The following is a 14950-nucleotide window of genomic DNA, read 5'->3' as shown; positions in this document are numbered from 1 at the left end:
AATGCTAAGTTTTGAAGGACCTTCAGAGAATCCCGACAGTGTAACGTAAAAGTTGAGTGTTTATTAAAAGCACATTTCCTCTTCATTTAGTTTTGAGAGAGTTTGTTCTATTGACAAGTTATTAAAAGTTCTTGTGATGATTCACCTTTCTGCTTTCATTGCTGACATGTCCACTAAAATTCTTTTTAAAAATCTCAGTTAGGACAGGGCACCAGGTCAGTGCTAGAAGATGTGTTTGCTGAAGTCTGTATTAATTGGAGTACAGCAGCAGTTAAAATTTTGGATGTGCCTAGAATATCTACTTTTTGATCTCACAGCTCAGTGTAGGTCTGCTCTGTTCACAGTTCACTGTTATGACATGTGGTGTGGTTAGCGTTTAAGAATATTTCATAGTTCTTTACCAAAGGACAAGGAAATACAGTTGCCCTACCAAATGGCTGGAAAGTTTCTCTGGACCTACAGTTATATCAGTACAACATTTTGTATGGTGCAGTGCAAACCAGGATGTAGCTAAGTATTGCTTCTTTCTGCAGTTTATAAAACAAAGTGTACTTTCTTTTCAAAGTGTTTGTTACCTAATTTGCCATCATAAGTGTCAAATTTGCAGATTTTGCATTTACAGCCAATTACAGTATTTTTTTCAGTAGTTAAATCTTTACAACATGGTTATGCTCTTCTAAATTAGAGTAAAAAAGAAAAATGAACTGCACTATTTTCCTCTGGGCAGGACCTGCAGTGATGTCACAGTGGCCAGAGGTACTCCACTCTTGAGTGCAGTAGCATATTTAAGCTTGTACAAGTTGTGAAAAAAAATTTAAATGAACAAAGAACATTGTACTTTTTAAGTTTTTATATCAGTATAATTTTATATTAGATGTACAACATATATATATAATGTAGTTGTGTAATCCAATGATTTTTATCTTATTCATGCACAATAGCTTGCATTCAATAAAGATACATTGTGATGTACTGTGATGAACTCTGTAGTAATTTCAGACAATGGGCATTCAATGTTTTTGTACTGATAATCAGTAAATGTGCTGAAATGTATTTTTATTTGTTCTGTTATGTCCCAGATTCTTCTGTGACATGTTGTTTACTTGTGAAATGAGAGAATTTTAAGTTTTTTGTATAATGCCAGTATAGGTCACAGATTAATTTGTCATCTTTATCCATAGTGCAAATACAGTGAACCCTACAAATGCAATACCGATTTTCCAGTGTAATTTGCCAATTATGTTTAATTGTTTTTGTGTACGGCTGTTTCAATTGTGAAATTTCCGATACCACGTGAATGCAGCAGAGAAACGTCATTCAGCCGGTGGCGCTTTATTGATGTTGCTGGGCGACCGTTTGTTTGGTGTGAACTACTTCACCTGCCTGAGAAAAAATAATTAGCGCTATTTAAACAAAATTTGAATTTACAGGTTAAAATACAGGGTTTTTTTTCGGGTGAATAAAATACAGTTAGTTTGATAATGGATGTTGAAACAGAAAGTATACCTCGGCTCGAACTGGAGGCTGTTATTGGCTTTAACGGTAAGTTTCCCCCCTGCAAACTTAAATTAGCTTAATGATACGACAGCTGAAAAGTCTGGAGTAACACGCTAAGTACTGTACACAGTGTTAGTTTTTTAATATTAAAAACATTTCACGGTCTTTAACATAGGTCTTTAACAGAAGTAAAAGCTGTAAAACTTTAAATTACAGTTAAAAGTCCAAAATTGATGTTCTCCTTGTTCCAGAGCTGTCTAGCGGGCTGAGTTCTCGTCCCCTTGTGTGATTTAGACTACCTTTGTTGTTAAGATTACATTTTGAACTTACATGTGTAGCTATGAAGATAGAGTGCACATTCCTGTTATTATTATCCAGCTTTTAAAACAACCATCCACCTTCATAATCACAAACAGATTGTCTGTTCAATGTACTCTGCTTTATTTCACCAGGACATGTTTCTTCTGGCCTAAGAGTCCATCCAGACAACGAGCACATGATCTACCCTCTTGGATGCGCAATCATTCTCAAGAGAATTAAAGATGGCAAACAGGAGTTCTTACATGGCCATACAAACAATGTAACCTGTATTTCAGTGTCAAAAAGTGGACTGTATATTGCCTCTGGACAGGTCAACTTTATGGGCTTTAAGGTAATCTTAGTCAGGAATGTTTGAATGTTTTTGTAACTACCTGGCAAATCTGCCATCAGATATTGGGTTAAATAATTTTGATGAATAAATTACAATATTCTACTTAATATGTTGTCCTAGGCTACAATAATAATCTGGGACTATGCGACCCGAACAATCTATACAGAGCTGGTGCTCCACAAGGCAAAGGTAGAGGCACTGGCCTTTTCTCCTAATGACAAGTACCTGGTGTCCCTTGGGGGTCAAGATGATGGCAGGTAAACATTATGGCTGGATGATGCAGCTGGGTGCAAGTTCAGATAATAAGATTGCAAAATGGAAATACACATTGCCTTGCACAGTAATTGTCTAATTGCCAACATAGCACACTATATTTCATTGAGCAATGATCATGCCACATTTGTTTTACTGTTTAACAAGCCAGGCACAAGGTTCTTGTAGAACACAGGAAGTTGTACAGTCAGAATACATCCAGGCTAGTAAGGTACTGGAAAGGAAAGCAAAAGTCCTTTGCTATTGTGACTCCCTAATAAACCAGAATAACCTAAGCTGGGCCAGTCTTTAGATTTAAAGATGCTTGTTATAAGATTGCACATGGTTCAGCTCTTCCCCTTATTTGTGTTTTATGAAGCAGGAAGCAACAAATGACAAACACCCTGCATTTGTTGCCAGAGGGGACGTATTGAACTTGTGAAGTAGACTCCATTTGGATAGTTAGCTTTCAGTGACTGAAGCTCATACATTGTAGATCCGTTAAGACTTAGCAGACACAGTGGCACATATTATTTTTTATTAAATATGATATAAGAATCATGATTTAAAGACAGTCCAGTATGAGGTCAAGCTGTGAAGTCTGTTTTATTATATATACTGGTTTGTCGTTCCTGGTTTAATAGATTTCATGTGTCTTGAGGTGAGAGCCAAATGTCTACACTAGTACATTTACTGAAATGTGTGTTGACGTGCAATGTCCATGAATACTCATGGTATGGCCTTTAATTATCTTTATCTGCACAAAAAGGGGTACATCAATTTCTAGATGGCCTATCAAATGTACTGTACTAATGATCTTTTGTGTTTGTTTACAGTATAGTTGTGTGGAATATTGAGACTAAGCAAGCTATATGTGGGAGCCCAGCTTCAGCGCAGAGTGCTGGTCACTCCCTGATTTTGCAATACTCAAACACAAATGACAACATCTTTGTGTCAGCAGGGAGGTGAGTGAATGGTGTCTACTATTTTTTCTTTTCTGTGTTTTTTTTTTTAAAACCAAGCTAAATGTCACATTAGATTTTTAATTTGTAATTGTTAGGTTATCTGTGAATTAGATTTTATTGAACCTGCTTATAAAATGACAAGGCATCTACCTATTGCTTTTTTTCTGCATACCTAGCTTCACAATGTGGGTTTTCACGCTCCTTGTTATTGCATAAAAGTGATTTAATATCACTGGTCTTCTTTGGGCAGTGGAACATTGCGAGTTTGGGAACTGGACCTCCCCAACAGAAAGATCAGGCCCACAGAGTGTCAGACAGGCAAGCTCAAGAGGACTGTGAAATGCTTAGAGGTATGAAGCCATATGCAAACCATCTGCAGGCAGAAACTTAACAAATCAATAAAACACTAATAGTATGGCTGCAGAAGGTGCATAAGAATACTAATAGTGAAACTCAACTTTTTTAATCTTCCAAACTTATAGCACACCAGATATAGTGAAATAATGTGGTTGCACTATCAATATTGCTGTACAGATTTCAGAGGATGATCAGGTCATTTTCTGCGGCACCATGAGTGGAGACATAATGAAAGTTAACCTGAAGACAAAGCTTCTGAATCACTGCGGTCCAGCTAAATCAAAATACAGCATGGTAAGTCATCACTGTAGAGGTCATTCATTGCATTCCTTATTGGGTGCTTTGAATTCAGTCATTCAGCCACTCCTTACTCATGCCCTGTGCTTAATAGGAATCCTTGTGGAAGGAAAAGCCATGGTTCATGTCACATAGTTAAAAATTTCTTAAGTTTTGAGAAGCTGTCAATGATCTAGGAATTTTAAAAAGTGATATATTCAAATATGCATAATTGTTTTAGAAAAATGTAATGAAAATCATAGTTTCATCCTTTTCTTTGCAGGGTGTCAATGTCATAAAGATACTGAAGTCTGGGGACCTACTTGTAGGCTGTGGATCTGGCACTGTCACTTTGTCTTCTGGGACTAACTTCAAAACTCTTAAGTGAGTTCTATGACTGAATTATTTCACTATAAAATATCCCTAGTGTGCATAATTGTTACCTTTGAATTTTCTATATTTTCAGCATTCAAATGCTTTAGTTTGTTTTTGCATTTTTGTACTTTTTTCCTTTACTTCACATCAGGAAAGTCGATCTGGAAAAGGCAGTAACCTCCATTGCTACATTAGGAGATGGAAATGAGTTTTTTGTTGGCACAGAGGCTGCTCAGATGTATCGCTTCAGTTATGAGAATTTCAAAGTGGAACTCATATCCACCAGCCATAATGATGCTGTCAAGGACGTAGCCATCTTGTTGTAAGTGTCAGAAAAGAGAATTTAAATAGTGTTCTGCAATAAAACATAAATGCCCTGATAAAGAGAATTGATCAGAAAACAGTCAGTCTGTTCCTTTTTCTCCTTCACCATGCCCCTCAGAAACACACATTTTCTCTTGTACCCAGAAATGCAAGAAAATAAACATTATGTTATGTGTCAAATGCAGCAAAGCAAAACCACAATGCTTAAACTGTGCTGAAATTGTTTCTGATTCATTACTTTATTTACCTGTTGTGCTCACTAGAGGGTGACATATACATGCCACATGTCCACATATTCTGAGGAAATGTTATTGGTTTTATGTATGTGTCTAAGACCTGAGTAAAATATTACTTTTAATTAATTATTTACATAATTATATTAACAACCCTTACCACACAACTATAATTCTCTATTTTTCCTCACATTTTTCCACTAGTGGAACATCTGAACTATTTGCAACCTGCTCAGATGAAGATATCAGAGTGTGGTACACAGGCAAGCCTAAAGAGCTGTTGCGCATCACTATACCCAATGTGACCTGCAATTCAGTGGACTTCATGTTTAATGGACAAAGCATCATCAGTGGTAGGACTCAGAGAGCGATTTCTGTAACAATTAATTTTCTGTTTTGAAATATGTTTTGAATAGGTGATAACGAGCCATCTCAATTACAGTAGCGCAGAAATCTGAAATATAAAAGTAAAGTTTCTTTTCACTTACTGAAAAGTTCTGTTTCTTGTGCAGAATCAGATTAATCTCTAGCTGTCATTGTCTTCTAGCATGGAATGATGGTAAGATTCGTCTGTTTGGACCAGAAAGTGGAAAACTCATGCTCACCATTCACAATGCACACACAATGGGTGCAACGGCCATTGCTGGCACAAGGGATTGCAAAAGGATTGTCAGTGGAGGGGGAGAAGGACAGGTCAGTGGAAATAATATCAATGAACCTATAATTTGTTCACTATTAGATATATATTATTATTTAATTTATATTTTAATATTAAAGTCTTGAGCCGCTTCTCATTTCTTGGCTTTATGCTTCTAAGGAGCCAGATGTTCTTATAAGTTTTAAAATAGTTCAGCAATATTTCCAGAGACTTTCTGAAGATCTTTAAAAAAAAAATTTCTTCTTTTTTGTTAATTTTCAGTCTAGTCTGTTGAGAACTGTTCAGTCTATTTTCAGAAGAATGTTTTTAGTTTTTACATTGACTCATAAACATAAAACGGCACTTAAATCACAGAATAAACCAGTGTTGTGTTTACATACAACACAGAACTTAGCAAAAATCCAGTTTTATATTCTCCCTTTAGCACTTTATTACTAGCAACTTGTCACAAAAACACTCAAAATGATCCTTTTTCTTTGGTTGAATCAACACAAATTCCAAAGATAACACAGTTTGTCAGGCATAAAACTGTATTTTTGCACCAACAAGGTGATTCTAAAAGAGCTATTAGCTATAAACATATCTGTTCATTGTGTCCTTAAAAATTTGAGGAAACTGAACAAGTAGACAGAAGTTGTAGGCATGAAAACTATCTATAGTAGATGTAGTCATGTCCTTAAGAAATAGGAAAAATCTATCAAAGAACTGAGACAGGATCCGAGAGATACATTTTACATTTACACCCTTAGCTGATTCATCTGCTTTTTCCATAAGCCTCATCAGAACTAGTCTCAATGGTAAAAAAAAAAAAAGGTAAATGGCCTGTATTTGTATAGCGCTTTACTAGTCCCTAAGGACCCCAAAGTGCTTTACACATCCAGTCATCCACCCATTCACACACTGGTGATAGCCACAGCCACCCTGGGGCGCACTGACAGAGGCGAGGCTGCCAGACACTGGCACCACCAGTAGGCAACGGGTGAAGTGTCTTGCCCAAGTACACAACGATCGAGACTGTCCAAGGGGCTCGAACCGGCAACCTTCCGATTACAAGGCGAACTCCCAACTCTTGAACCACGATCGCCCACAATGGAAGGGTAATGGTCAAGAATCCATTCTCAAGGATGGCAAAAGCTAAAAAACAAACAAACAATGAGGTATGCCAAATTACACAGGTCTTATCGAGTTTAAAATCAAAATTAGATAATTTTTTTGTTTCAAATCCTCATTAATATCAACAGTAATATGTACTTGTAAAACTGAGGTAATTATAAATGCAAAAAAGTATGATCAGATTTTGATAGACCATGCATTACTGACTGAAAAGTGTCAGCAAGGGCTTCATTTATCAACATGGCAATGATTCCAAAGATACTACAGTGATACTACCTGGATAGTCAAACACACTATGAAACATTGTCAGGCATGGATAGGCATCCTCAGAGCCAGGACCTCAACAACAATGTGAGTTCACATGAACGGAATGGAGCAAAAGGCAGCCGACATCCAAAGAAGAGCTTGGAATGTCATTCAAGAAGCCTGGAGAACTATTCCTGAAGATTACAAAGAACTTACAAGAAAGCTTGCCTACAAGAGTTCAGGTGGTGTTGAAGAATAAGGTCCCAAATACAGACTTTCAAGCTTGTCAGAATTGTACAAACTCTGTTTTGTCCATTTATGTTTGCATGTTTCAATAAATCACATCACAGATTTTCCGTTTTCCTAGCAAAATTAAAAAAAAAAATCTTGGGCAGCTTGAGACTTTGGCACAATTTCTCACAGTATATCATCAACAAGAATTATGAAATGGACATGAAATGGCTATCCTGCCTGATAATTGAGCTTTAGTTGTAGTCCATATCCTGCCATAACTATTTTCAGACTTTCCCAAAACATTTTTTTGTTATTGATTTGGGAATGCCTACTGAACATGACAAAACTGATTTAAAGATAAGAATGTTTGCATCTCATGTCTAGTCATATAATTAGAATTGCTAATTTTTCTCCAAGACAAGCAGCTGTGAGTTATTCCAGTGCTTAGTGCAAATATTGGAGGATTTTATGCATGCTTTATATTGGTTATACAGACACACCATACTAGACTGTGCACCCTTCAAATACACATTCAGCATTTAAATTTGGGGTTTATCTCTACAGCATGCAATATCATTGAAGACTGACATGATTTCAAAAGAACAGAAGACATACTGTTGAAGATGTCTTTAATGAAAATTGAAAATTGTTGCATCCATAGCATATTTGTATGTTTATAAATAAAGTTAAATATAGTTTCCCTAATGAATGATTTTGGGTTTAACTATCATAGGTGTGTGTTTGGGAGCTGAAACCACGTAGCTATCGGTTGCTGGAGGCCATGAAACAGCACAAAGCTGCTGTCACTTGTCTCAAAATCAAGAGTGACGACACAGAGTGTGTCTCTGCAAGCTCTGACGGTACCTGCATCATCTGGGACATAGTGTGAGTAGCCTATCTGCAAACCATAACCCACACATTGTGTCCATGTAACATCTTTAAAGTGTTTAATATTGTAATATTAGTGTATGAAGTATTATTTATCTATGAAATGTTGTGTTTAGTAGTACAACAAAATGCCAAAAATTACTGCAGAGCCACTTCACTAAGTCAAAATTGTAATAATTATTTCTCAGTTTCATCAAAGAAAAATGATGAGAGCAAGTGAAGTGAAAATAAAGTAGTTAGGCACATTACTGAATGAGCTAATCACATTGTTCTGTGAAAAGTAATGTACATATTTGGTAATAATATGTATAGCCACCAGAGACAAAGTGAGAAGAAAGAAGAGCACTGTCTTCATGTCTGACTTGTCATAAGAGAGAAATGGTGAAGTGGATGTGTGGCTCATACAGTGAGATAAAAAAGAAATCCAGTTCTTTATAAGCGAGCTTAAAATCCTTTAATCTGTGAGCTTCTTCTGGGAGTACAATAAGCTGTTGAAAACTGACTATGGTCATTTTTTTCATTGTCTGTCCTCTTCATGAACGAGTCTGTGGATTAAAGGCTTCTAGGCAGTACCCATACAATTATCATGGATTCTCTTTGTAGTATGACTACTAACAGGTTATTTAAATGGATTAGTAGAAAAGTCTCAATTAATTTAGACTGACACCCTGTCTGCACAAGAGAAAATATGTGCACTTCAGAACATTTGTATATACAGATTGTTTTGAGATTTATGATTTTTTTGTTTAAAATTTGAACAGACACGACAGTCTGGTCATGGTGTGAAGACACATACACCTCATATGAGTTATTTTTTGCCCAGTCTATTGCAACACCTGTCAAACTCATCTTCCTTCCCGTCATTTCTTGTCTTTTGTCTCTTGTATAATCTTTTATAGGCGATTCGTAGTTCGTCAAATGATGATTGCCAACACACTGTTCCGGACTGTGTGCTACCATCCAGAGGAATTTCAGATCATCACCAGTGGCACTGACAGAAAGGTGTGTTTTGGGATTAAGAATCTTTTTTTTTTCTTGTTGCTAAGTGCATTTCTGTATTTTTATTGGCATTCTAGCAGGCAGTAATTTAAACACAAATCTTTCACTTGATTTATCTTTAAGCCAGTTTTTTATGGTGGCCTCAGAGGTATGTATAGTCAGGATTTGTTAATGATCATTTTGCTAAAACTTCTTTAGTCAGAATTTGCTTAATTCTGACAAAAATGTTTTAGTGTAGCTGCCCCTGTAGTAAGAACCAAGAAAGTGTGGTTTATGAGTTTGTTTTCACACAAAAAGATGGATACAAAAATGTTCATGCCAAAAATGCTGACCATAATTAATTTGATTGCATGTAGAATTTACAGTATAGAGAAGTGCAATACAAAAATACATTTAATGGAATCTGTTCAATTGGAAATGACAATTTAAAGAAGTCTCATGAAATGAAATTTACTTCATTGTTATACATTCAGTTTATACCAAGCATATGTCATTTAATGATTATTTATTTAAATAAGTAAACCTTTGATTTAAAAAATTCCCCTCGAGCTTGTGGGTCCTGTGCAGTCTCTTAGCTGTTCCTAGGACTGCGCTCTTCTGGACAGAGATCTCGGATATTGTTCCTGGGAGCTGCTGGAGACACTTGCTTTGGCTGCATCTAGCGCTTCGATTACCACGGGGCCACTGTTACCTTCACCCTCCACATCTTCTTCAGCTCTTCTCTGCGCCCTTTGTACTTCTCCAGTTTCTTGTGATCCTTCTTGCTGATGTTGCTGTCATTCGGTATTGCTACGTCTATCACTACGACTGACTTCCTCTGCTTGTCCACCACTACTATATGGGGTTGGTTAACCACCAACATTTTGTCCTACTGTATCTGGAAGTCCCATGGGATCTTAGCTCGGTCATTCTCGACCATCGTACGGGGTGTCTCCCACTATGCCCTTGAGACTTCCGGTCCATACTCAGCACAGATGTTTCTGTATATTATGCCGGCCACTTGGATATGGCGTACCATGTATGATGTATGTATGATCCACACCGTTCTTGGTGTAGATCAGCCGGTTAGTCTCTGTAACTGTCACGGTAGGTATCGTCCATGGTGCTACATTAGCATCATCAGTAGATCTCACTTCACTTAGTCTTGGTATCTGGCTATGGGGGCTCCAGGTTTCAAGCTTTGGCATGATCGTGTTGACGACGAAGTTTTCTGGGAGAAAATGTGAGTGATGTTTGACAGGTAGAACATGTGATGTGTTAGCATGGACAGCTTTGATCTTTACAGTTTAGAAGAGATGGTGCCAGTTCATTTTCTTTGCTTCAAGAGCTGGTGGAAGCTCCTCTGGAGTTTAGTCTTGTTTGCTCCTGTTTTAGCATTTCAGAGTGTGGGTTCCAGTTGGTGCTGGTGATGATAAAAGTCATTGTCTGTCTGTTGGCATTGTGTCTTCCCCAGTTGGGCTCAGAGAAAACTTATGGCTGCTCTGACTCACTACACCATGCACTGGTACAAATAAGTATTGCTCTACAGTTTGGCTTCTTTTCTGAAAATGAATAAAATAATTCAGAGCCAATTCCAAATATCCAGTGCCCAGAGATCACACTGTGAATATCACACTGTAACACCATTGTTTTTTCATAATCTGTTGATAACATAGCTGTAAACTGTTGCAATTCACAGTGAGTCTATAATAACTACTTTTTGTTGTTTACTGTAGTCCATGTACTCCATATATTTTCCCTCAGACTTAATACTCAGCTGTCTAGCTTAAAGGAGAAAAAGGTAATCATTATAATGATAAAAAAACAAAACAGGATGCAAATAGACTGTCACTAAACAGTCACAGTGTAGAGTCCTCATTATGTTGTTATGGTTATTGAAATCTCCACTTAATGAGAATGACAGAAAAATCTGCAGCTTTACTAAGATCAGCAAAGAGTAGCACAATGAAAGCTTGTACAATCATACTCGTGTGCATTTCTGCAGATTAGCTTGAACGCTTCTAATTTGTTTCTTAGCTCAGTATACAGTAATTAAGCCATTGTGCCGGCTGCTAATCACTGGTGCAAAAACACACCCTTTGACTCCACAATTTTTTTTTATAATCTTGATTAACCAAGTACTTCTTATTTACATAAGCTTGGACCTTTACTGCTGCAGAATGAAACACTTTTTTCCTTGATTGTGCAATTTATCCACACCCCTTGAACCCGGCTACACACTGGACCCATATTGCTGCCGTCCCCGCATGCTGAGAGGTGAGGACAAGTTGTGCTGATTAACACAGCGCGGTGGGTGTGCTGAGCGAGCGGAGAGAAAGTGGGAAGGAGGCATTCAAAGAGAGCGAGAAAGAGGAGCGATAGAGGGGAGCGCTGTGGTGTTCGTGCCTTCCTGCGGATGTGCCTATGCCACCCAAGTGCCAGCCAGATCCACCATCTGCTCATCCCAGGACACAGGCACTCTGTCTGGTTCAACAAACAGCAATGCTCTCTCTCTCTCCTCTCTCTCCTCTCTGTACTCCAAGCCTTCTTCACCTCCCAGCATGACTCTATGAGTAAATTCACAGGATGCAAACCAGCATGTGAGAAAAAATGTGAAGAGAAAGAGAGTGGCCAGGAGGGGTGGGGGGATGACGGTGTAGGGTCAGGGAGCAGTTGTATTAATGAGATGCTTTGTGATCAGGATGTTGCTGGCAATGATAATGATGCGTTTGTTTTTTGGTGTAGTAAGTATATGATGCTTACTTCGTCTTTTCAAGGTAAGGATACGGGATTATAGCTGAAACCAGTTGGACTACATTATTTCTGCTAAAATGGAGGCATTAATTAGCCTTGATAGTAATTAATTACTAGCTCATAATAACCTTAGGTAACTGTGCATATTTTCTATAAGCTAAAGCTTCTAACCTTCTGTGTAGCCCAGGCAACTATACACTGCTTATAGCCTGAGATTTGTCCTTATAAGTGGAGCAGTCCTAAGAGTATGTTTTTCAGACCTGCTCTCACTTACTGCACGTAATTAATTTCCTGGTTGCCCATGTCATGGCTGTGAGCCAGTTTCCCAGACCGAGGCTGAGGGATCGCAGATGGGCCAAGACAACTCACACAGGTGGAAGCCTCTAATAAGCTGCTGAAATGAGATGAGAAAGGTGGAAGGGGTCGTGACTGTGGCGGTGAGGAAGGGATGGACAATGATCTAAGAGAGAAGAAGAGAGGGGAACATTGTTACAGTAACTTTTATCGTGGCTATGCGAATAGTAAACTATTTAATTTCACCATTAACTTCTTTTTATTAATCATAGAGCAATGATTAATTTAAGGCGCTGATTTGTTTGAAAAGACATCTCACTAAATATGTTATCGATTAATGCAGGCCTTAGCTGAGAAGTGAGTATTGTTTTGTTCAGATTTAAGACTTACATTCTGATTTGGTTACATTAGGAAGATTTGGTTTCTATTTATTTCTCTATATTAGTTTTCATTCCATGTAAGCACAATATTCAATATGTGTGAAAGATTACATATCCCTTATTATTTGCCTTCCTATTAGGCATAATGGGCAAAAAATGAAATTCTGTTCTCATAAGCATCGGGCTCTGTGTGAACAGCCTTGTTTAACATGACCTTTACAAATAGCTAATTGTGGTAACTCCATCTCCTTCTCTCAACTCCTTATTGACTTTGAAATGCAGTGTGTTTAGCATCAGTGTTTTGAGTGCTTTACTGCTTTCTAAACAGCTTCTTGACTTTTAAAATCACATAGGGTGAACTGTTAAATCTTCTACTAGGAACTCATTCATGACTGAAGCCTAATTTTAATGATCAAGTCCATCTGGGCTTTCATTTACTCCACCCAAGAAGTAATCAGGTCGGTCATATAAATAACAAGAAAGGATTGTTCTCGCTCTGTGGTTTTTTGATGCTTCTGCCACCTGGGCTATAAATAACTTCAACTAACAATCGCCTTTTGTGAGACTTGATACTCTGATGGCTGTTAAGCCCTAGAGATGTTCAAAACTCATTTAGATATATGATAGAATCAAACCAGCTCATTTTCATATAGAGTTAAAACGAGAAAGCAGTGAAGGTGAGAGTCTGAGGTCACCTATTGCGTACTACTACCAAAATAGGAAGTGGTAAAGTGTATACTGTATATAATGTTGAATAAAAATAGCACAAAAGCACAGAGATGTTTTCACTTGATCTCATTAGTAGCAGTCTGCATAGCAAGCCTATCAATCCTTAGTAACAAACAAAAAAACTTCAGAGTATAAATGTGTAACCTTCATCTCCACTTAGACTTTCTGTGCATTGTGTACATTTTGTCCCTCAGGTTGCCTACTGGGACGTGTTTGAGGGTAAATCTGCCCTCAGACAACTTGAGGCTTCGCAGTCTGGTGCCATCAATGGCATGCATATCTCACAGGATGGCAAATACTTTGTGACAGGTATGGCACATTACTCATTTGCACTTCTTCTTCTTCCATGCTACTCATATATAGATAGCAATTTTATATTTGTCCCTGCTGCCTTGCCCGTTATGCTCCCGTTTAGATCAAAACCTAATTGAATATTTTATGCAAATATAGTTTTCATGTGTTTTATATAAGGAACAGTATTGCACAATAATTAGTGATATTTCCCTAGAGCTTCTGGTTTCTTATGTTGTTCACCTTTTCATACCAGGTGGAGATGATAAGCTGGTGAAAGTGTGGGACTACATGTTAGGTGGAGTAACCCACGTAGGGGTAGGTCATGGTGGCAGTATTACCAGCATGAAAATCTGCTCCAACAGCCGCAACTTAGTCAGTACAAGTGCAGATGGAGCCATTCTTTGCTGGAAGTTCCCTCATGTTCCTTCCTCTTAACTGGAGATTTGGACACGGGAAGAAACACAAACTTTTAGCCATCCAGACATTCTTTTTTGAGTTTTCCAAAAATGTACAAAATGTTACTATTATATTGTTTTAGCAATATGGACTTACATTCTTACCAAAATAAATACATGTAACCTCATGAAGCAACAATTGCTGTATAAGATGTTTTTGCTCACTGATGCATAGTAAATGTAGTGGGGTGGGGTTTTTTTTGCATGGTTTTGTTGATTTTTAAATGGGTAATATTTGTCCATCAATTTAAAAAAAAAAGTGAATTAAAGCATTAATAAATCCTTTCTCTTTTTTTGCTCTTTTGAAATTCTATTAAAAATCAAAATCTTCATTTTGAAAAGTATTCAGAGCCTTTGCAGTGACAGTCATCCTGTTTGATTTTTGAGCCTCGAGATGTGTAGAATGTAATAGCCACACATCGGTTGTTAATCATTTAAAGCTACATGTTCTGGTGTAAACACACATAGAAAGTTCACAATGTCATTGCGAATAGGGCAAGAGGATGAATCGGTTTCTAAATATGGCTTCAATGTCTGTGAAATACAAAAAGTAAAATACACAAAACATCTGAGTGCTAGAGTTTACCAAACTGAGAATACCAAAGTGCGTTGGTCAAGAATGTGACCAAGGATGACGTTCTGGTAGGTGACCGGCCTTCATGGTAGAGGTATTATCCAGAAGCCAGTCGGCTGGTTATTACCATCACTAGAGTGAAGCATGGGGATGGCAGCATCATGGTACTGGGGTGTCCCTCAGGGAGACTGGTCTGGTCTTAAAGAAAACCAGCTTTGACCTGAGAATGGGTGACAGATAACTTTTCAGCACCATAGTGAACTGAAGCATTGAGAAAAGAAAATGCTAAAGTGGATCAACTGCAGCTAAACCATAAACCACTGTTTAAATCTAAGATGTAAAGATGACACATCAAAGGTTTATTCTCTGAGGGGTTATGGTAAAAGAGTGGTGCAATGTACAATTCTAATTCACTACTACTT

General features: G+C 37.6%; 1 protein-coding gene across 1 annotated transcript; it reads left to right on the top strand.

Moving 5' to 3' along the window:
* The first annotated feature begins 1317 nt into the window (after positions 1-1317).
* On the top strand, positions 1318-14093 carry cfap52 (cilia and flagella associated protein 52). Its single transcript, XM_005736219.1, has 14 exons — positions 1318-1542; positions 1950-2149; positions 2270-2406; positions 3238-3366; positions 3617-3716; positions 3901-4017; positions 4283-4383; positions 4526-4696; positions 5136-5284; positions 5479-5624; positions 7916-8067; positions 8970-9072; positions 13400-13514; positions 13753-14093. The coding sequence occupies exons 1-14, from the start codon at positions 1482-1484 to the stop codon at positions 13932-13934; spliced, it is 1863 nt and encodes a 620-aa protein (XP_005736276.1). The 5' UTR covers positions 1318-1481; the 3' UTR covers positions 13935-14093.
* Positions 14094-14950: the final 857 nt, after the last annotated feature.

Source organism: Pundamilia nyererei, unplaced genomic scaffold, assembly GCF_000239375.1.
Source record: "Pundamilia nyererei isolate P.nyererei 1_Seehausen unplaced genomic scaffold, PunNye1.0 scaffold00068, whole genome shotgun sequence".
Lineage (NCBI taxonomy): Eukaryota > Metazoa > Chordata > Actinopteri > Cichliformes > Cichlidae > Pundamilia > Pundamilia nyererei.
Note: the sequence above shows the minus strand (reverse complement) of the source record. Positions and strands in the feature narration are given on the sequence as shown.